Source organism: Galeopterus variegatus, unplaced genomic scaffold, assembly GCF_000696425.1.
Source record: "Galeopterus variegatus unplaced genomic scaffold, G_variegatus-3.0.2 Scaffold766, whole genome shotgun sequence".
Lineage (NCBI taxonomy): Eukaryota > Metazoa > Chordata > Mammalia > Dermoptera > Cynocephalidae > Galeopterus > Galeopterus variegatus.
Genome location: NW_007726877.1, coordinates 128,993 through 152,094, shown reverse-complemented (window position 1 = coordinate 152,094; position 23,102 = coordinate 128,993). Strand labels below are relative to the sequence as shown.

At 42.9% G+C, this 23,102-nt stretch overlaps 1 protein-coding gene across 4 annotated transcripts in view; it reads right to left on the bottom strand.

Annotated features, from left to right (window-relative positions):
- Positions 1 to 11,466: 11,466 nt before the first annotated feature.
- The window catches only part of MCF2L2 (MCF.2 cell line derived transforming sequence-like 2), a 136,880-nt gene continuing 125,244 nt past the window's right edge, over positions 11,467 to 23,102 (bottom strand). For 3 of the 4 annotated variants that reach the window (XM_008572228.1, XM_008572229.1, XM_008572231.1), the window contains one exon: positions 11,467 to 12,282. In XM_008572228.1, the coding sequence (XP_008570450.1) occupies positions 12,074 to 12,282 (209 nt within the window). In that variant the 3' untranslated portion in view covers positions 11,467 to 12,073. Of the gene's footprint in view, positions 12,283 to 12,426; positions 12,473 to 23,102 lie in introns of those variants that run through there. The other variant, XM_008572230.1, reaches the window with a different exon arrangement.

Below are 23,102 nucleotides of genomic sequence, written 5' to 3'. Positions count from 1 at the left end.
ATAAATTGTTGTTAGTTATAGTCACCCCACAGTGCCGTAGAACACTAATTCCTATTCCTCCAGTCTAGCATAATTTTGTCTCTGTTAACCAAGCTCTCACTAGCTCTCTCCCTCCTACTCTTTCCACCCTCTGGTAACTACCGTTCTAATCTCTATTACTATGTGATCAACTTTCTTAGATTCCACATATGATGGAGAACATGTGGTATTTTTCTTCCTGTTCCTTATTTCACGAAACAATATGTCATCCAAGCTCATCCATGTTGCTGCAAGTGACAAGATTTTTTTCTTTTTAAATGGCTGAATAGTATTCCATTGTGCATATATATATATATATACCACATTTAAAAAAAATCAGTTTATCAGTTGATAAACACATAGGTTGATTTCATATCTTGGCTCTTGTGAATAGTGCTGCAACAAACATGAGAATGCAGATATCTCTTCCATGTACTGATTTTGTTTCCTTTGGATATATCACCAGCCATGGAATTGCTGGATCATATGGTAGTTCTATTTTTAGTTTTTTTGAGAAACTTCCATGCTGTTTTTCATAATACCTGTACTGTTTACATTCCCACTAACAGCATATATAATTACCTTTCTCTACATCCTCACCAGCAGTTGTTATTTTTTGTCTTTTTGATCATAGCCATTCTTTTTTTTTTTTCGTGCCCGGCAACGGATCGCAACCCTCAGTGTCGCGCCCGTACCGGACCGGGACCAGCAACGGGATCGCAACCCTCGGTGTTGCCCCCGCTCCTCGCTCAGCCAGTGAGCAGCCGGTCTGTCTGTGGGATCTGAACCCTTGGTGGGAGCGCCACCGCGCTTCCCAAGCGGCGCACTGTAGCAGTGCGCCACCGGGCCGGCCCTGATCATAGCCATTCTAAATGGAGCAAAATAATATTTCATTGTAGTTTTGATTTGCATTTCTCTGATGATTAGTGGTGTTGAACATTTTTTCATATATCTGTTGGCTATTTGTATGTCTTCTTTTGAGAAATGTCTACTTGGCTCATTTGCCCATTTTTAAATTGGATTATTTGGTTTTTTGCTGTTGAGTTGTTTGAGTTCCTTATATATTCTGGATAGTAATCCTTTGTCAGATGAATAGTTTGCAAATATTTTCTACCATTCTGCGGGTTGTCTCTTCACTCTGTTGATTGTTTCCTTTGCTGCGCAGAAGCTTTTTAGTTTTATATGATTCTATTTGTGTATTTTTGCTTTTGTTGCCTGTACTTTTGAGATCTTCTCTGTAAAATCTTTGCCTAGATTTACGTCCTAAAACTTTTCCCATATGCTTTCTTCTGGTAGTTTCATAGTTTCAGGTCTTATATTTAAGTCTTTAATCCATTTCAAGTTGATTTTTGTGTATGGTGGAAGATAGGAGTCTAGTTTCAATCTTCTACATGTGGATATATCCAGTTTTCCCAGCACCATTTATTAAAGAGGCTATCCTTTTCCCTAAATATTCTTGATGCCTTTGTTGAAAATCAGTTGGCTGTAAATATGTGGACTTATTTCTGGGTTCTCTGTTCTGTTCCATTGGTCTATGTGTCTGTTTTTATGCTGGTACCATGCTGTTTTGGTTTCTATAGGTTTGTAGTATATTTTGAAGTCAGGTAGTATATTATAGTCTCCAGCTTTGCTCCTTTTGTTCAGGATTGCTTTGGCTATTTGTGGTCTTTTGTTGTTTCATATAACATAGAATTGTGTTATTTTTATTTTTGTGAAGAATGCCATTGGTATTTTGATAGCAATTGTGTTAAATCTGTGGATCTCTTTTGGTACTATGGTCATTTTCACAATATTAATTCTTCCAATCCATGAACATAGGATATCTTTCCATTTCTCTGTGTACTCTTCAATTTCTTTCATCAGTGTTTTATAGTTTTCCTTGTAGAGATCACTCAGCTCTTTGGTTAAGTTTATTCCTAAATATTTTATTTTTACTTTTTAATTTTTGTAGCTATTGTAACTGGGATTGCTTTTTTAAATTTCTTTTTCATCTTGCTCATTCTTGGTGTATAGAAATGCTACTGAGTTTTGTATGTTGATTTTGTATCCTGCAACTTTGCTGAACTTGTTTATCAGTTCTAAAAGTTTTCTGGTGGAGCTTTTAGGGTTTTCTGTAATAAGATCATGTCATCTGCAAACAGGAACAACTGGATTTCCCCCTTTCCAACTTGGATGTCCTTTATTTCTTTCTCTTGCCAAATTGTTCTGGCTAGGACTTTCAGCAGTATTTGAATGAGAGTGGACATCCTTGTCTTGTTCCAGTTTAGTATAACATTAGCTGTGGGGTTTGTCATATGTGGCCTTTATTGTGTTGAGGTGCATTCCTTCTATACCTAATTTGTTGAGGATTTTTTATCACAAAGGGATGTTAAATTTTATCAAATGCTTTTTTTGCATCTATTTAGATGATAGCATGGTTTTTGTTTTGTATTCTGTTAATATGATGTATCACATTTATTGATTTGCATATGTTGAACCATCCTTTCATCCCTGTAATAAATCCCACTTGATCATGGTGAATGACCTTTTTAATGTTGCTGGATTTGGCCTGCTATTATTTTGTTGAGGATTTTTATATCTGTGTTCAACAGGGATATTGGCTTATAGTTTTCTTTTTTTGTTGTGTCCTTGTATCATTTTGGTATCAAGGTAATGCTGATTTGTAGAATAAGTTTGGAATAATTCCTTCTTCTTCAGTTTTGTGGAAGAGACACCAAGCACCAAGGTCAAGGGTTCAGATCCCCATACCAGCCAGCCACCAATAATAATAATAATAATAATAACAATAACAATAATAATAATTTTCTGGAAGAGTTTAAGAAGAATTGAAATTAATTCTTCTTTAAATGTTTGGTAGAATTCAGCAGTGAAGCCATCAGGTCCTGAGCTTTTTTTAGATGGGAGACTTTTTATTATTGACTTATTCTCAATGCTTGTAATTGATCTGTTCAGGTTTTCTTTTTCTTCTTCATTCAATCTTAGTAGATTGTGTGTGTCCAGGAATTTATCCATTTCCTCTAGGTTTTTAAATTTGTTGGTGTATAGCTGTTCATAATGGTCTCTAATGATCCTTTGTATTTCTTTGGCATCAGTTGTAATGTCACCTTTTTCATTCCCATTTTTATCTATTTGAGTCTTCCTCTTTTTTTCTTGGTTAGTTTAGCTAATGGTTTGTTGATTTTGTTTATCTTTTTAGAAAAACAACATTTCATTTTGTTGATTTTTTGTATTGTTTGTTTGTTTGTTGTCACAATTTTGTTTCTTTCTACCCTGGTCTTTGTTATTTCTTTCCTTCTACTAATTTTGGGTTTGTTCGTTCTTGATTTTCTATTTGTTTTGAGATGCATCATTAGGCTGTTTATTTGAAATCATCCTACTTTTTGTATATAGGCATTGATTGCTGTAAACTTCCTTCTCAATACTGCTTTGGCTGTATCCTGTAAGTTTTGGCATGTTGTATTTCTGTTTTCATTTGTTTCAAGAATTTTTTCAATTTTCTTCTTAATTTCTTCTTTGACCTTCTGGTCATTCAGGAGCATATTGTATAATCTGCATGTATTTGTACAATTTTGAAAAAATTGCTCTGTTGTTGATTTCTAGTTTTATTTCATTGTGGTCAGAGAAGGTAGTTTATATAACTTCAGTTTTTAAAAATTTGTTGAGACTTGTTTTGTGGCCTAACATACGGTCAATCCTAGAGAATGTTCCATGTGCTAATGAGAAGAATGTGTATTCTGCAGCTGTTGGATAAAATGTTCTATAAATGTCTATAAGGTTCCATTTGGTCTATAGTGCATTTTAAATCCTCTGGGGTAAGTGCTACTGTATGAACTCTGGGAAGCTCCCTCAGCTGGGCTTACTGCCTGTGAGGACTGCCAGGGTCCACAGTGGTGAGGACTGTAAGTGTACAAGGTGTTGGTGGGGGCTACTGGGGTCCTCTTGTTTACCCTTTTCCTGTGGTGACTTCCTCCTGGTTCCCAGCTGATCCCTGCTCTGGGATGGAGTGGTGGAGGTTGATAAGTGTACAAGGTGTTGGTGGGGGCTACTGGGGTCCTCTTGTTTACCCTTTTCCTGTGGTGGCTTCCTCCTGGTTCCCAGCTGATCCCTGCTCTGGGATGGAGTGGTGGAGGTTGGGTGCTTCCTTTTGTTCTTTATGTGGCTATCCTGAGTTTCTGTGCTCCCTAGGGTTTCTGTTACTCCTTTTACATACTTTGGCACTCTCTTTTAGTGATTTTGGTCCAAATGTGGTTGCATATTTATCATTTTGTCTTTCTTGAGGGAGAAATGAATGGTTGGGTCTTCTAGTTAGCCATCTTGCTAACATCATCTTCTGTATCCCACAAATTTTGTTATATTCTTATTTTCACTTAGTTAAAAATACTTCCTAATTTCTCTTTTGATATCTTCTTGACTCATGATTATTTAAAACCATGCAATTTCATTTCCAAACATATAGAACTTTTCCAGATATCTTTCTTTTATTGATTTCTAATTGAATTCTGTTGTGATTAGAAACAATTATAAGACTTAAATCTTATAAATCAATTGAGACTTATTTTCAGACCAAGACAATGGTCATATTAGTGTGCTAGGACTGCCATAACAAAAGTACCACAGACTGGGTAGCTTAAAAAACAGAAATTTATATTCTTAAAATTCTGCAGGCTAGAAGTATGAGACACATATGGTCAGGGTTGGTTTCTTCTGAGTCCTCTCTTTGGCTAGTAGATGGCAGTCTTCCTCTTTGTCTTCCCATGGTCATCCCGCTTTGCATGTCTGTGTCCTAATCTCCTCTACTTATAAAGACACCAGTCATATTGGATTAGTGCCTATCCTTATGACCTAATTTTACCTTCTGACGACCCCATCTCCATATACAGTCACATTCTGAGGTGCTTGGAGTTAAGACTTTTACATATGAATTGTGGGGGGATACGATTCAGCCCACAACAATGAGCTGTCTTGTTAAATGTTCCGTGCATACTTGAGAAGAATATGTGTATTCCTCTGTTGTTGGACTGAGTGTTCAATACATGTTAATTAGGTTAGATTGGTTGATGTGCTGTTCAAGTATTCTGTTTTCTTACTGATATTCTACTTGTTTTATCGATTCTTGCAAGAGAGAAGAAAAATATCTGACTATAGTTGTGGATTTGTCTATTTCTCTTTGCAGTTCTGTTTTTGCTTTGTGTATTCTGAAGCACTATTATTGATGCATAAACATTTAGCATTGGTATGTCCTCTTGATGACCATGTTATCATTTTGAAATGACTTTTATTTTTGGTTATATTCTTCATTCATTTTTATGTTAACATAGTCATTCTGGCTTTCTTCGATTAGTATTATCAAGATATATCTTTCTCTGTCCTTTTCTTTTAATCTCTGTGTTATTATGCTTAAGATGGGTTTCTTGTAGCTCACAAGAGTGTTTTTGAAAAAAATATCCAGTTTGACACTTGTTCCCTTTTAATTGGGGTGTTTATACTGTGTGATTATAGATATGGTTACGTTTATATCCTCTAGCTCAGTAATTGCTTTTCTAGTTTTCCTATCTGTTCTTGTTTTTATTTCTCCTGTATCTCTATCAACTCTTGGGATAGTTGTGTTTTTTAAATTCTATTTTATCTCATTTGATGGCTTATTAGTTATAACTCTGTCATGTCATCTTAGTGTTTTCTTTAGAGTTTATAGTATACATCTCTAAGGTATCACAGTGTACCTTCAAGTGATATTATACCACTTCACATGTAAGAAACTTAGACTAGCATACATTTCCTCCCTCCTGACCTCTGTTTTTGTTGTCATACATTTTAATTCTTCATAAATTAGAAGCCACATAACACATTATTATTTTTTTAGAGTCAATTATCTTTTAAAAAGACATAAATAATAAAGAAAAAAACTTTTATACTTACTTATGTGATTACCATTTCTTGCAGTCTTCATTCCTGTGTGTGGATCCTTGAGTTTGTTGTTACTATGGTTACCCTGAGTACACCATTCACTTCAAGGTTTTAGTTTTTGCTTAGAAAGACTGTATCTTACTCAAACTTATTTTTTAAGTGTTTTGACTTTTATGATTTCTTTGTCACACCTTTGCACAATATGAATTATTTTAAGGGCTGAGGTAAAGTTATTCTTATTTTTTCTGTATTGCTAACCAGTGGTCTCAGCACCATTTTCATACATAATTTATCTTTTTTGTTCAGAACTACTTTGAAATGTCTTTTTTCATACTTTAAATTCTGAGATGTATTTGGGTCCATTTAAAGATTCTCTATTTCCTTTATTTTTGTTTATTCCTGTAGTAGGAGTTCTCTGGAAAATTAAAACAGATTAAAAGATGAAACTAACAAATATTTATAGAGAACTTATGAAGTTCTGTTTTATAAAGCTTTCTATCCTCATCTTCTGACATGAAATCTGGAACTCAAGAGGCAGTCGGTACATGTTGGCTGCATAAGCAAATACGAGGGTGGTAATAAGAATCGTGGTTTAGGAGTTGCAAGACCTGGATTCTAGTCCCTGCTCTCCTGCAGGCTGGCTGGGTGACACTGATACATACTAATAAAATTATAGTTGGACAGTAACTAGGGTTTCCAACCCCCATGAAGCTTGGCATAGCCATGCAACAAAGCTTTCACAAAGAAGTATAAGGGAAGGTGTGTGTGCCATTTACAGGCTGGGCCTTAAAACATTGCTTATGCAAACTTTCATGTTCTTTCCCCTTCCTGTGAGCTTGAAATCAGACATTCTTGAGACCCACTTTTTTTTTTTTTTTCTTCCTTTTTGTCTTTTTTTGTGACCGGCAACGGGATCGCAACCCTCGGTGTTGCATCCGCACCTCGCTCAGCCAGTGAGCGGGAACCGGTCTGTATGTGGGATCCGAACCCTCGGTGGGAGCGCCGCCACTGTAGCAGTGCACCACTGGGCCGGCCCTTGAGACCCACTTTTGACTCTGTAAACAAGGACAGTGGTCTAGGGGATGGTGGAAAAACCGGATGCAAGAAACCTGGGACCCAAAGTGACTGTGTAAAGCAGAGCAGTCCGCACACCCAACCTGGACTGAAAGAAATCTTTCAGTCACTATATTATTGGATCTCTTTGTCATACCACAAAGAAAAGGGTTCTGTGGTGAAATAAGTTTGGAAAATGATGAGTTTAACAAAAGTAAACAGATTTCCTTCCAATAAGAGTTCTCAGATCCTTTAATCTATTAATTGAGATCAACCAAGAAAGGGATAGAATATGCAGTATTTTAAAAATGTATTATTAGATAAATTACTTTTTCTCTGACTAGCATGTTGTGGGATTAGTTCATTGAACTCTTATACTCTTCTGCATGTTCTGCAAAATATACCCTGGGAATGCTGGTTTAGAGGATCTCTAACTGTTTTAATATTTCATAATGCATGGCTGGTGTTTAGTATGGACTCAGATTCCCACCAGATTTTACAGATCCAGGGACATTAGTGTTACTGCTTCAGCCAGGGCACATTCATCTGGGCTACAGCATTCCCAGCCCTCAGCAACACGTTGAAATCTGAGCCCCTCTAGTGGGCAATAGGCAACATTCAGAAAAGAGGACTGAAGAATTTTATCTGGTGATTTCAGATTCTTTTCCATTTACTTAAATGGGAAGATGATACAATTTCACTCAGAGAAGTCACTTTATTTATTTTTTTCCTGTTTTCAAGAAGTCTAAACATTTACAACCATTTCCTGAGTGAGCAGTGAGTCCAAGCCTGGAGTAGGGAATGTAGTGTCTGCTGGGGACCTGCTGTGTACCAGGCATGGCTTTATGAGAATGATTGCACTATTCCTGTCCCACCCCCTAGTCCACCATGAGCTCAGTGGGAGTCTGATACCCTGAGCCCAGCAGGGCAGCTTTCTCGCAGGGGACCTCAGCAAGCAGAGCAGCCATGTGGGGCTTTGATGAGGAGGCCTGAGTGGAAGGTCAGAGTGGACCATCCTGAAGCACCTGGTATAGTACCCTGGGAACGTCCAGCAATGACTGGTATTAAAATGGCTCCTCTGGTCGCCCACTTCTGACATAAGACTTGCAGAGAGATTCTTTCTACGAGGCCTGGGAGGTTTGGACACTTTGCAAGCACCATCAAGTATGGACATTTTCATAGATTCAGAAAAGGGCTGAGGGCCTAAGGTTTGAGAATGCTGTGGGCTGTGTCTCTATAGCAAGCGGCTGGCTATTCGATGGTCAAATGTGTTTGAGAGAATCCAAGTGGTGTGCTTCCTGAGGCAATTGGTCAGAATCCTGAAGACCCTTCTGTTCTGCTAAGATGTAAAACCATCTGAAGTTCTTACATATTCTCATAGAGAAATGGTGTATTGTGACTGGCAAGATAAGCGAAAAGTCTGCTGAGAAACACACACACACATTGGAGACTAAATGTATGGATATGTATTATAAAAAGTGTGAAAATATGTGGTGTTGATAACACCAAATGTCCAGGTTTCTTTGGATCCCTGTACTGGCCAGCTGCCAAAAAAGAAAAAGTGTCAAAATATTTCATCACAGTTGGTGTAGGTCTGTATTTTCTTTTGACTTGGTGAACACGTCCATCGTTGCTAACATAGCAAAAGGTTCTGCATGCTTTTTAAAAATCCCAATCTGTTGAATTCACGAGCCTGGGCTGCATCTACAGCAAGTTCCCCCTCGACATCCCCACAATCTTTCAACAGTTGCTGAACACAGTTGGAAGAAGTCATGACTGCTTACGGCCAGAGCCCACCTCGCACCACATGGTTTGCAGAATTCCCCCACAGATTCCCACAGCAGGTCTCCTGTGCTCTGCTCTTCTCACCTCCCTCCGTAGCTGATGTCACCTGCACTTCACAGCTGGCTGGTCTCAACCCGTCTCCAGCCCTACAGTCCCTACAGGTGGTTAAGAAGCAGTAATCAAAGGTGGAAGAGGGAGGGACTCACTTCCAAAGGACTAGTGAAAGTGAGGGGGCAGAAGGACAAAGGCAGAAGGACAAAGCCAGGAAAGAGCTGAAGAATTCCAGAATGTCAAGTCACAGGGCCTTACAAACCGTGTTTGGAACAGTAAGATCAGGAAAAGCAGTGGATTCCTGGGGTTGCTTCCTACTATCTTGCAGACTTGCTACAAGGACCAGATGAGGCAGTGTCTGTCAAGCGCCAGGGCCAGGCCTTAATGTTAGAACCTTTCTCAACCCTGAAACCCAACGGCCCCTGTCAACTCATCCTCCCTGCCAAGCTTGGTTCCTGCATGACCCTGTGAAGCCTGGTTCCTGCATGATCCTGTACCTGAGCACATGCTGTTCCCCCAGCCTCGGGTGCCCTTCTCCTTCTCCAGCTGGAGAAAACACTTGCTCCACTAGACACAGCTCAGACATCACCCCTTCCCTGACTACATCAGGAAGAGTCTGTGCCCCCAGAGTATTTGTCATACCATGTTGTGATCATCTGTTATGGCTGTCTCCCCCACTGGACTGAGAGCTTCTCAGTCAGCTTTATACCTCCTGGTCTCACCTGGTGCCAACACCTTCCCTAGGACAAAGGTGCTCAGGAAATAGGTGAATGAAATGAGTGCATTCATAGTAAATAAATAAATGTTTTATGGTCAAAATGGAACAATGTGGTGTGAAAAATAATCCAGGTAGAAGAACCTAACATTACAGATTATAGATTTGGAATGAACTTTATTGTACAAATAGTCTACACATTTGAAACACACTCTATCAATAACGATGCTTTGTTGCTAGGAAAGGAGGTGGGATAGGGTGGCCCCACAACACAGCTTAAGGTTCTGAAAAATTTCAAAGTGGAACATTCTGCTGGGCAAATGGAGCCCCTCCTGGTGGTCTGTCCCTTTGTCTCTGCCGTTCTCTGGCCACCCAGTCAAAGGGCTTCCTTATGAGCAAAAGAGACTATTATTTTTGCTGTCTTGAATTCTAAAGTGATTTTCTTGAGTCTCATGGTAGAGGCTCCTCTCAGGTGTTTTTTGGCCCACTCCATTCCAGAAACAAATCAGGGGACCAAAGACTCAGCCAGATCTCATGGCCAGTGAAAACTTAATATCAAATATCCCTAACAAATCCAAAACGAACTAAATCCAAAATGAACTCTAAAACTAAGCAACTCCAAAGCTAAGTGGGCTGGTTATTAGCTGTGATTTCTCAGCTTCCAGCCCACCCTCCTAGTCTCTGCTCTTTGGTGCTGGGCCACAGGCCTCCTTTGCCAGACTGGCTGGCAGCTGGAAGAAGCGAGAGGGACCTGCTCCTTTCTGTGTGCCTGGATTCCAGTCAGCATTCCCCTAGCAACTGGTCTTCACCCTGACAGCAACAGTTGATTCCAGAAGCAGCAGTTTGTTCCAGTTTGCCATTTTCCCAACCCCCCCATAACCCAGGCTCATCGGATCACCTCAGAGACACCAGCTTCAACTGGCTGTGCCTTGTCCTCCCAACCCAGCCTGTGAGCCCAAGCCACCTGTGCCATCGTCAGTAGTGCCTTCTCCTTGGCAGACTAACCTCAGCCTTGGGGTTACCTCCAAGCTTCTGTATTTTGATTCTTCCAATCTCTTCCCTTTGTTCCATCAGTCCTTGGGCCAGTAGCAGCTTCCTGCAGTTAAAATCTCATTATCACTTCTTTTTTGCCTTTTCAAATCTCCAATGGCTGGATAACAATTCTTTATATTAAGTTCTCTCTGTTAAAATAACTGATATAGTGTCTTTCTCTTGAGTGGACCCTGACTGATGGACTAAACAATTCTAATTCTAAATAATTCTGAAAATAAATTTGAAAATGAAGTAAATAAAAATAAAGAGAAAAAAGTTTTAAAATGGTAAAGACATAACTGAAAAGAAATAACTGAGGATAAGTAACTGAAAACAACTCAAAAACTGAATATCTCAAAATCTCTGAAAATAATTCAGAAAATATAACGTTAAAAAAGAAAGAAATAACTCTGAAAATTAAATAATTAAAAACCAAGTAGCTCAAAAAGTAAATAAAAAATAAATGTAAAAATGAACAAGTCCGAATCTGAAATAACTGAAAAGAAATATCTATGAACATAAGTGACTCTAAAATGAAATAACTAGGAAAAAGATGCTAAAATAACTGAAAATATTTCACTCTGAAAATAAACAACTCTGTAGTAATTCAAAAACTTCCAAAAATAAATAACTCAAAATCTCAATAACTAAAAATAGAATAACTATGAAAATAAATAACTCAGATATTAATAATTGTAAAGACAAATAATTAAAAATAAATTCTAAACTAATTAATTTGAAAATCTATAACTCAAAACAAAATAAATATAAATAAATAACTGAAAATGAATAACTTAAAAACTCAAGCAACCTTGAAAGCAAAATAATTATAAACAGGTAACTAAAGCTATAAAAGAATACTTAAAAAGCTAAAAATAAATTAAAAATTAAGTAATAAAACTAAAAATAAAGAGATGAATAACTGAAAATAACTAAAACTAATTTTAAAAAACTAATAACTCTATATGTAAATATCTCGGAAATTCACTTGGAACCAACTGTCTCTGAGACTAAACAGTCTTGGACCGAACACAAACTCTCCATCAACGTTCTCGCGGAGATTCACGCGGCTCCCCGGTCTGCGGGTTTGAGAAGCTTCGGTTCCTCCAAAGTGGTTCTCGACTGATCCCCACCCTACCCCAGATAAATTTGGCAACGGCTGACGGCATTTGGGGTTGTCACAATTTGGGGCTGGGGGCGGGGGTGGGGGTGGCGTGCTACTGGCATTTAGTGGGTAGAAGCCAGGCATGCTCTGAACATCCTCAGATGCGAGAACAGCCCCCACAACAAAAAATGACGTCAGAAGTGCCGAGGTTGAGGCCCCGGGCGGTGCCCTCCGGGCGTGGGCTGCGGGCTCCGCTCGCCTCTGCAGGCGGTGAGGTGAGCTCCGAGTGCCCGCGGGCAGGGGAGCAGGGCGCACGCGCAGAGCGCTCCTCGGGCTCCCGGAAGGCGGCCGTGGGCGCCCCCTCCCGGGCCGGCAGTTCCGCAGCCTGAGAGCCCTCGGCTGCTTTCTGCTCAAGGTGGGCACGGCCCTCGGTGCGCACTGCAGCCGCTCACCGGAGGCCCAGGGGCGGCTCGGCCGAGTCGAGGAGCGGGGGCTGCCTGCAGGAGGCTCAGCTCGCTGCCGGGGAGGTCCGCGGGCATCCTGCCATCACCTGCACTGCCTCTGCCTGGGAGGGAGCGAGCCTGGCGCCCTGGCGCGCGCCTCGGTGCTGCTTGTTGCCCTGAAATTCAGAAGAAAGTCAGAGAAGCAATGACTAACAGATTAGCTCACTTTCCTTTCCTCTCTCACACTCACGCTTCCTCCCCATCGCGTTCTTCGTTTGCTCCCTGGGTGCCTTCTCCCGTCTCCAGGAAAACAGATTTGGATGAACAGGTTTCACAATTGTCGTCCGACCCGAAAAGTCCCGAGAGCTGGAAGGAATGGGACGGGCGTGCACCCTCAGTCAGCAGTGTGGGGGAGTGCCCAGGCCCCGGCAAGGTCCACAGGGATTCCTGCTGGCAGCCTGGGGCCCAGCCCAGCTCCCTCACATGGGCCGTTGGGGATTCCCAACAGGAGCCGCTAATTATGACTTGAAACCAGCGCACTGCTAAGGAATCAGTGATGTGGGGACATGCTGGGCTGGGAAGGTCTAGCGCCACCTTGATCACTGAGATCCAGTGAATTCAGCTTCCTGGATTAGGCCAGGTCTGTATGGTGAGGATCATGAAAAGGAGGGAGGGAATGGAAGAGAGGAAGAGGAGGCAGGAGCAGCTGATGAAAAGGAATGAGGGAGAATATGAAAGAAGCAAGAGGTAAATTACACTCAGAGCGCTGCTCTCCTTTTGCATTTCTTCTGCACTTTCACAATCTCCAAAGGTTGCCATGGAGATAAACTCCCTGCTAGAGCAGACTTGGGTGAGAAAAGGAAGGATCTGAGCCCACTGTGGAGTGGGAGGACAATCCCTCTGCCAATGGCAGGAGAGAGCAGGCAGTGCCTGTCTCCGGAACCCATCCTCCCCTTCTCTAACTCCTGCCCCCCAGGGCCTTGACTTCTTCACCTGGGCCATTGGGGATGGGGGGAATGTCCACATGGTGTTAATAGCCCTACCTCCCTGTTTCTCTAAGAAAATGATCATTTTCTCGTGTTTGCCAGTCTTCTTACCTTCCTTCCTTCCTCTTCTTTCCATCCTTCTCACCTCCCTTCCTTTTCTCTCCCCTAAAGAATGTCCATTTTTCATCTCCTTGGCAGCCTCTGTGAAGTGTCACCACTCTCCCATATGGGTAAATAGAGAAACAAGCAAGAGTATCCTGGCTTTCTCTCCAACGAAGTGATTAATTATCCAATTAGTTACATCTACTATGCACCTATTATATCCCGGGGCTGTGTTAGACACGGTGGGGAATAGCATCCACCACCAAATTTGGAACAACATCTTGTGCCTGGTGGTATGTGAGAATGGAAAGTAGCTCAGAGCAATCTAAGAAATGTGAGATCTGCTCTAAACTTATCCAGCCCAGAGAGATATGACCATGGGGCTTAAGTCATGTCCCACTCACCCATGTCTGGGATAACGGCTGAAAAGACATGTTTTAGCAGCATTATTCACACAAGCTGCCACCACCGAGTATAAATTACCCAAGCATTATCACAAATTGTACAAAGTGATACATTCTTCCTTTGTTGTAAAGTTCCTGGAATTTATGATGCAAAGAGCAATGTATAGCCAATCAGTAGCCTATGTTACTCTAGTGAACCAATGTCAATTCTTGGCTAACATCTTTGGAACTGCCCCCTTAACTCCTTTTTCCTTTAAAGTTTGTCTGTAGTTGCTGCTGGATGGAGCACATATTCAGGGCAAGGTGCATCTGTGTTTCCCGGGCTGTAGTCCTTAACCTTGGCCCAAATAAACTCCTTGCTTTATAAATTTTGTCTCAGTTTCTTCTTTTAGGTTGACACATGTTGGGCGTTTGTCAAAATGTAAGTCTCACAACAACCCTGTAAGGGTCTCAGCCCCAATTACAAATGGGGAAACTGAGATAAGACAGCAACAGTCACTTGGCCAAGTTCTCTTGGCCTGCCAGCACTGCAGCTGGGTTCTACAACAATCCTGCTCTTTACCCCCACTCTAAACAAGAGACGGTCTCTACCCCATACTGCTCACAAGTCAGATTAGGGAGCCAAGCATCTGCATAAAGATTCCAACACATGGCAGCCCCAGACTGAGGGCCAGCTATAATTGATCCCGCTGGAATCTGAGTGCCAGGGGTTTCTATCCAGGGAGAGAGTTTGGGCAGACCATGATGGGTGGGCAAGGGGAATTCTGGGCAGAGGAATGGGGAGGACAGGTACAGAGCAGAAGGAGCATGTGGTTGGCAGTGGGGGGCACAGTTATCTTGCTGAGCAGGCAGCTAGCAAGTGGCAGCTCCTGACCTGCTGCCTAGAGGCCCCCACAAGCTGTGTTCTGGGCCTGGGCTCTCCCCAGAACAGGTCAGGAGCATGTGGTTGGCAGTGGGGGGCACAGTTATCTTGCTGAGCAGGCAGCTAGCAAGTGGTAGCTCCTGACCTGCTGCCTAGAGGCCCCCACAAGCTGTGTTCTGGGCCTGGGCTCTCCCCAGAACAGGTTAGTGGAGGCCATGAGAGCAACACAGGGAACAGCTGGGCAGCACCTTCCTGGAGGCCTCCAAAATCCTGCCTAATGCCAGAGGGTTCTGAGGGCAGCTGGATGCAGTCCCCTGATTGAAGCAAACTCTGGTTTAATTCCTAGTGCCAGGAGGTGGGAGGGGTGAGGGGTGGCAGGCAGAGGGGAAACTGGCTCAGGGCTGTGAGCCACCTCCATCCTCCAGATGTGACCTGGGAACATCCGCAGGAAACCCCACAAGGCTCCTCTTTGGGGCAGTCATCCAACCCTGGTGCTCTTTATGAGCAAACAGTGAGGATGGGGGAATGATGCTCTTACCGAAAGTCCTGTAAGAGAGGGATGGAGGGATGGAGAGACCCATGCCCTTGACCACTCCCTGCATGAACCAGAAGGGCTGTCTCTAGGATCCAGAGCCACAGTGTCAGTCAGACAATGCCAGGGCTGCCAGGGACCACAGGGCCGCCCACTGGGAGCCTGGGGGTAAAGGCCTGGCTCTGAGGCCTTTTTCAGCCATAGGATACCCACAGCCTGGGTGGGCAGGGCTGGGAGGCAACACAGGAACTGAGAGATGGGACAAGAAGTTCCAGCCACTCCGAAGGGTAAATGGCACCTCAGAGCAAAATCATGACCTGAGACTGGCAGCTGCTTTCCTCTCTCTCCTGCGGGGCCCTGCAGGGAAGTGTAGGGAGGGGACACGGGGCTGGGCACAGAGGGCTCTCAGATACTTGGTGACAGGTTGACTGAATTTTCTTAGGGGTCATCTAGGCCATTCTCTGCCTCCAGGCAAGGATTTGCTTGAGCCTCCAAGCACCATCAAGACCCCGTTCTACCTCCCTGTGGGTGGCCTTTCAGAGACAAAGGACCCACATTGGACGGTAGCAGCTGGCACTGTGGCCTCCTCAACTCTAGGAGCCACAGGTGAGGGTGAGGACACCTGCGGCACCATGGAACCCCCAGTTTAGTCTAGAACAGGGCTTTTCATATTCTTCACAGTTTAAATTTTACACCCCAACGACACAGAGTACACACATAAATACATTTATACCATTAAAACAAAAGTTTACAAACAATATTTACCCTTCCCATGTGTGATGTCCTCCTCCTCTCTCCTATTCTGTCCCATCCCATCCCATTGTGTGCTGTTCTCCTCTAGGAGAAATGCAGGAGAGGTGCTGTGTGTAGGGGGGGCGGGGGAGAGGAAAGTCACAACAAGGCCCTTCAAGGGCAAGTCTCTTCTGAGGCAAACTGCACCTGCTCTGGGTGTGCCCTCCCATGTCTCCCCCATGGGCCCTGGGCTCTCAGCAGCAGAAACAAAACCCTATTCACACCTACCCCCCTGGCTCCTGGAAGAAACCCAGAGTTCTTGGAACCAGCAAGCCTTAGAGAACGTCCTGCAGTCAAAGCCCCTGGTTTTCCAGGGAGGAAGTTTGGCTCATGGGGCATCCGGCCAGCATTGATTGTTGGCCGTCAGGCTGTGGGCATGGTGGGGACTTGCTCAAGGGCCCCGGGGGGGTCAGGAGCCAAGTCAGGGCCAGAACCCAGATGTCATGACTCCTAGATGATGTTCCCTCCCCCACCCAGGCCCTCCCAGGCCCAGCTCCCTGGGCTGCCTTTTGCTCTATCTTAAGTCATCTGCATATTTAATCCCTCCTGGATTCACTGGCCATGGCCTCTGTGGTCCTGAGAGTCTTAGGTACTAAGGAGCTGGCAGCACTGAGGGGACCCCAGAATCTCAGATTCAGGGGTTGGCCAGTCACAGGCATGTGTGTGAACAAAGGAGAGGCCCATTGCCTGGTGATAGGAGAAGGGGCTTTGGAGCCAGTTGGATGTACGTGCAGTTCTGACTTTGCCACTCACTAGCTGTGTGATCTCAGGTAAGTCACTTAACCTCTCTGAGCATCAGTTGCCTTATCTCTAAAATGGGGACAATGAAATCTATCAGTGTTGGTATGAGGATTAGCAAAAATGTTGATAAAGTAAAATACTGGTACATCTTGGGAATTCAATAAGTAACACCTGTTATAATTATTGATAATATTAATTACAATAATACTAAAAAGAAGGTCTCAGAACAGCCGTGGGCAGTCCAGGTGTGCTATTATTGCTCACATTTAGGGGAGATTTGTCTGCTATTGTCTCGTCTCATAAATACCCAGGGGAGGAAGCAGATTATAAGGGTAACAAATAGCTTGAAAAAAAAAAAAACAGAGCAAACACACACCCCCCTCAGAAAAACCAAACCAAACACATAGGTCCTTGACAAATACTCCATTTGATTACAGCAAAATTTTAAGTGATAGTTGCATTATGGGAAGATGAATGGGATGACTCTGGTCCCAGCCAAGGTCTAGCAGTATGTTGGGCTGATATACCCTGAGTCTCTGGGGTGCTCCTGGTCCATGTACCATAAGAAGCATCAAGAATGTTGATGGAGAAGGACACGAGGCATGGAAAAGGTGGGCCACGAAAATTGATACTCATAAGGAACAGAGAGTACTCTCTTTTCCCTTAGTGGATGGTCTTTATAGCTCACATCACATAAACCCTAAATGGTTTAGGGAATCTAGTTTAGCATTTAGTGTTTAGAATTCTAAGTTTTTATTTTGCTTAAACAAATTGAATGAAATTTATTAATGACTGAATCTATTAATGAGTTTCAATTATCCTCATCAGAACACATATTTTGGTAAATTACAGACTTTGAAAACAAAATGATGGCTTTTCTCTTGCTGTCCACTGGATGGCACAAAAGGTCCATTGTAGATCCCAGTTCAAAGGCAGCTCTTGCCCTATAGGCAACAAATAGGCAAACTATTTTTATTTTCTTTCAATCTAGATTTTTCTTTATTCCTTACAATTAGGCACAAATTTTAAAGGGCCTTCTCTATCACATGAGCCAAACAGTTTAACTTTCACTTAGAGGGTGAGAGGTGCAGGACTGCCTTAAAGTAATGCCTAAGCCCCTGAGCTAGGCTTTTCTTCCCTTCCCTTGGGTACCAATGGGTAACTAACTGCTAATGATTATATGCTAACAGACATCTAGGCACTAGCCTAAGAACTTCATCTTATTTAATCCTCACAGCAGGACTATATGGCATTACCTCCATTTTGTAAACTAAATTATAAAGAGAACTTAAGCACAAAGCTCCAAAGAGTTGGAGCTGGACTTGAGCCTGAGTCTGTAAGACCTTAGTGTTTGAACCCTTAATTACTATGCTGTTCTGCTAATCAAACTCTCTCTCTGTCTTCCAGGATTTAACCCATGAGGTCACCATCTGCTTGCTCCATCTCAGTAGCTCTCCAGAGAACACAACAGAAGAGAGTTCCAGAGTGTTTCCAGAGGTACTAGGCTGGATTAGGATCTTCTGCTTGGTGGCCCACAGTGGAAACTTGGATATCTAGGTTGGTCTACAGCTGAAATGTCTATTTCAGGTGCAAACCTGTTTTTAGCCAAGAGAAAGTGAATCACTCTTAAGCATTCAATTAATTGCTTTCAGATTCCGCATAATCTCAGGGCACATTTTTTTTTTTTTTCAGTGCATTTTCTGTTGTCAAAGTCCCTGCCAGCTTCTAGGGCAGCCTCAGCTGGATGTCTTGGACTTTCAGAGTTGCTGGGAGCTGTGGTCATAGAAATTTCCCAACTGGGAAACCTCCTAGCTCAGCAGCAAGCTGCCCTCAAATATTCTGGGTTGCAATAGGCCCAAAGACGGATAGGGGCAAAGGACAAGCTGATAAGTCTAGCTGGGTTCAGTCAAAGCCTTGCTCATTTCATCAGTGATTTAACAGGAAGTTTTCAATATGATTAAAATACAAAGCCACGCAAACTTTAGTATGGCTCTATTTTTTTTTTAATCATGCATTTCTATAAAGTCTGGGAGAAGTTATTTATAGTGGTTATATCTGATTTGCATTTTTATTTGTGCTTTTCTGTATATTCTAAATTTTTTGGCAACCTATATGTGTACTCCTTTTATAATCAGAAAAGGAAACTTAAAACGGTTAAAAACAATTGGTTATATATCTAAAATAATCCACAATCTCACCAGAGAGGATTAATGGCTAGGACGTATTTTCTTAATCAGAATATAAGAGTGCACAAAGTAGTTTTGAATGCAATAAAATAATAATAATGAAAACAATTAAATAAACTAGACGTAAAAGGAAATGCCACAAAAATTATGTGCTATACTAGATAGACTATAGGCCATCTCCAAGGCCCTGAGGGACCCAGCAGGGAACTAGAGTAAGGTCTGCAGAGGGGCCCATGGCTCTGCAGGGTCTGCAGACAGGCTTTTCCTCTGTTACCTCTCAGGTAGGAGAGCTATTCTTATCTTACGTATCTTTCCCACCGTCAGGGCTTTGCAAATCAGAAACAAAAGAGAATTAAGAATTCAAAAATTTTAGCATGACCCAAGTCAGTAAAACATTATTAGTTTAACTTCTTTATTTTCACTGTCAGCTGCCAGAGAGAGAATGTTTAACTAGTAGCACTAGAAATAGCGTACCCACCTGTTCTATGACTGTCCCATCACAAAATTATGTAGGTCTTTAGGAGAATTCCTACCTTTCTCTCTTTCCCCTTCTAGGCTCTATCCCTACTTGCATTCTATGACTTTGTCCTCATGCCAGTAGACCAGCAGGCAAAGAAAGCAGTTACCATCCTGGAAGGAGCAACTGGCCCTGACATCATGAGGAGGTAGAGCAGAGAGGAACATGTTTGACACTCGGGTGATTCACTGGGACATCTCTCAATACTCCCATGCCCAGCTGTAACTGTAAATGGCCAAGTAATGAACCATAGCCTGAAAAGAGTCTGGGACACCCACTATGCATGCCACCAGCAGAAGTTTGGGGTGCGGGGGTGGTCTAGAATGAATGTGAGGGAGATGATTAATTGAAAGTATAGGCCAAAGACCAACTGCAGCAGCAGGTGGGAGACACAGATTTAAGTTAAGTAAGACTTACTGTGGAAATGTCACCTTTGGGAACTGAGACCTCTAGACCCACTGAGGCTAACGCTGTAGGGATGGGGAGAACAAATTCCCCATGTGGGTCACTAGGAATGATAATGAGTAAGGTCACAATTCGTTCAAACTTTTGGCTCCCAGGTTCATACATTCTGCCTACTGGGGGCACAGACCATAAAATAGCCATGGGTTTAAGGTATTTACTGAATCCTGAAGGACAGCACCCCATCCCCAAAGTGCCATGCCCAAACAGCTGCTCCACTGTGACTTCAAGAGGCTGTTCCACTCTATCAGGCTGGCAGCTTCTGAATCATGTGGTAGGATCCGTGGGTTCTGTGGTCATATGTCCACAGACATTCCTCTTTGGCCATAAAGTCTTTTGAGCAAAGAAATGTCACATGGCTGATCACACACTGTACTTCCTAGCCTGCAGGGTTCTGATGCAATCAACTTGTCTCCTCAAGGAATAGACCAAACTGGGGGATAACATTGATCTCTGCTGGCAGGTTGGATATTCAACAGCTGCAGCAGCTAGATCAGTCTTGATGACAGGGAGCCCAAAATGCTGGGCCCCTGCACAGCCTCCAATCCTGCTATCAAGGCTTCACCACTTATGAGCCCATGGTGCAGTCACTGGGGTGCCAAACAGGAAGCTGGCTGATACCCACTGGCCAAGTCGTCCAGTTGGCTTGGTCATTTGGTACTTCTCTGCAATGGATCTTCTTTGGTGAGCATTAAAGCACTATTCAAAGACCCTTACATATTGAGCTCATGTTCATAAGTCCATGTGCCTCTTCTCCAGTCAGGTCAGGTTGTAATTTGATTAAAATTATTGTTCTGGAAAGGGTCAGGGAGAGGGGATGAATCTTGAGAAGGGGAAACATTGTCTCAGAGCCTCATCTGAGGCTGCTGCATAGTCTTGGGGGACAGGGAAGGGTCTACCTTCCAACAAGGGGGAGTGGGTCACTGCTGCCAACCCAGGGTCAAGAGCATGTACCCACATTCTCCTTCCAAGTTTAAGGGTCCCTCATCTTCCCTATTAGGGCCTGACTTTGCCTGCTCATCTACTGACACAAGGAGCCCAAAATGACCAGGTGGCAGACTTGCCTAGGCTGAGAATTTATCCTTCTCTCGAGTTCTGCCACTTGCATCTCAGCTCAGTCTGCCCTCTGCTGTAGGAGATGAGGAGCTAAAATGGGTTGGTGAATAATCTGAGCCTGTCTCTTTCTCTCTTCAATGCATCAGTGGTGCTTAGGAACAGCCTCCCCATTCTACTGTCCTGATAGATAATATTTTCCCCAAACCTCTCAGACACTAGGCACATTGTATCATCTGGTGTATCCCTGTGCAGCTGTATCCAATCCCAAGTCACTACAGGTGAAAGTCCTAACAATTAAACTGCTACAGCAGGCCAGGGACCAGGACTTTCAATACTCTACCTAATATCAGTGATGGGGTCCTCATTACCATTTGGTCAACACCAGAATTCCATCCTTTCTAGGGCCTTCCTAGCACTGTCTTAGGTCGGGTTTCCCAGAAGCAGATTGTGCAAGTGTGTTATTGAGAAAGAGCTTTCAGATGAAACTTGAAAGGCAGTGAGGGCAGAAGAGAGGGCAGGTAGAAAGCCAGGCACAGGTGGGGTTCAGCCCAAGTCTAGCATCAGCCTGATCCCCTGGGAAACTCTGGAGCATGGATGGCACCACAGGTACACTATCTTGAGACAGAAGCACTGGCCTTTGTCGCCTGAATCAGTCAGCCATTGGTGGCCATAAGCTGCCCTTGGGGGAGGACATAGCCTCTCAGGCACTTCCTGGCTAGACGGTGCTGGTCAGCTGAGGGAAGTTCTCAGAAGGTCATAACCATTGAACTGTTGTTAGCTTATGTCATAGCAGCTGGGAACCGGGTGCACCAGCCTCATGAAGAAGATCTGGACAGGGTGTCAAGAGTCTCTACTATACTACTGCATAAGTGGTTTATTTAAAAACACAGTTTTCTTGAAGATAATTTTTTTAGAGCAGTTTTAGGTTCAAAGCAAATTGAGAAGGTACAGAGATTTCGCATATACCCCCTCTCTCCCCCATTATCAACATCCCCCACAGGAATGTGCATTTGTTACAACTGATAAACCCACACTGACATCATTATCACCCAAAGTCCATAGCACATATCAGGGTTCACTCTTGGTGTTGTACATTCTACGGGTTTGCACAAATTTGTAATGATATGTGTCTACCACTATAGTATCATACAGAGTATTTTCACTGCCCGAAAAATCACCCCTCCCTCCCCACTAACTCCTGAAACCACTGATCTTTTCACTGTTTCTATAGTTTTGTCTTTTCTAGAATGTCATAAAATTGGGATCAATCAGAATATAGCCTTTTCAGATTGGCTTCTTTCACTGAATAATATACATGTAAGGTTCCTCCATGTCTCTTCACAGCTTAATAGCTCATTTTTTTTAGTGCTGAGAAATACTCCATTGTTTGGATGTACTGTGATTTATATATCCATTCACCTACTGAAAGATGTTTTTTTTTTTTTTCCCTTTTTGTCTTTTTTCGTGACCGGCAACGGATCACAACCCTCAGTGTCGCGCCCGTACCGGACCGGGACCGGCAACGGAATCGCAACCCTCGGTGTTGCTCCCGCGCCTCGCTCAGCCAGTGAGCGGGAACCGGTCTGTATGTGGGATCCGAACCCTCGGGCGGGAGCGCCGCCACGCTTCCCAAGCGGCGCACTATCCAGTGCGCCACCGGGCCGGCCCAGAATATGTTTAGTTTTGTAAGAAGCTGCCAAACTATTTTCCAAAGTGGCTGTACCATTTTGCATTCCCACCAGCAATGAATGAGAGTTCCTGTTGCTCTGCATCCTCAAAGGTATTTGTTTTCAGTGTATTATACTACTTTCTACAACATAACTCTGAGTTTTTTGAAGTGCCAACCAAACTTCTGAAGAGCTGACTGGTTTTTGTGAGCCTAACCAGTGAAAAAGTCATCTAAGCTCACAGTAACAAAATAGTCATTCCACTGTTACCTTTCTGTCTCCTGAAACCAGCCTGCTTTCCTAACACTGAAGGTGTGTGCATGAATGTTGCGTTTGGGTCTGATGACCTTAAATTAGCAGGATAGAGACAGAAGGAAGGAAAGAAAGGCACCTGGATAATCCACATCTTTAAGTCCTGGATAAAAGAGGAGTTATAAATCCATCAACTGGCTCATACTTACCAGTGATCAGCAAATTTATACATTTTGTAAATGTTGACCCTTCTGTTCTCAAGCGAATGGTCTAATAAAGGTCTCTTTAGGGGATTCTTGGCACATGAAAAAAGGAGTTAAATATCTCAAGAAGACAACATATGTTATGACTTGACCAGGTTTGATAGGTTTGATTTTCTTTTTCTTTTTTTCTTTTCTTTTCTTTTTTTTTTTTTTTTTTTTTTTTTTTTTTTTTTT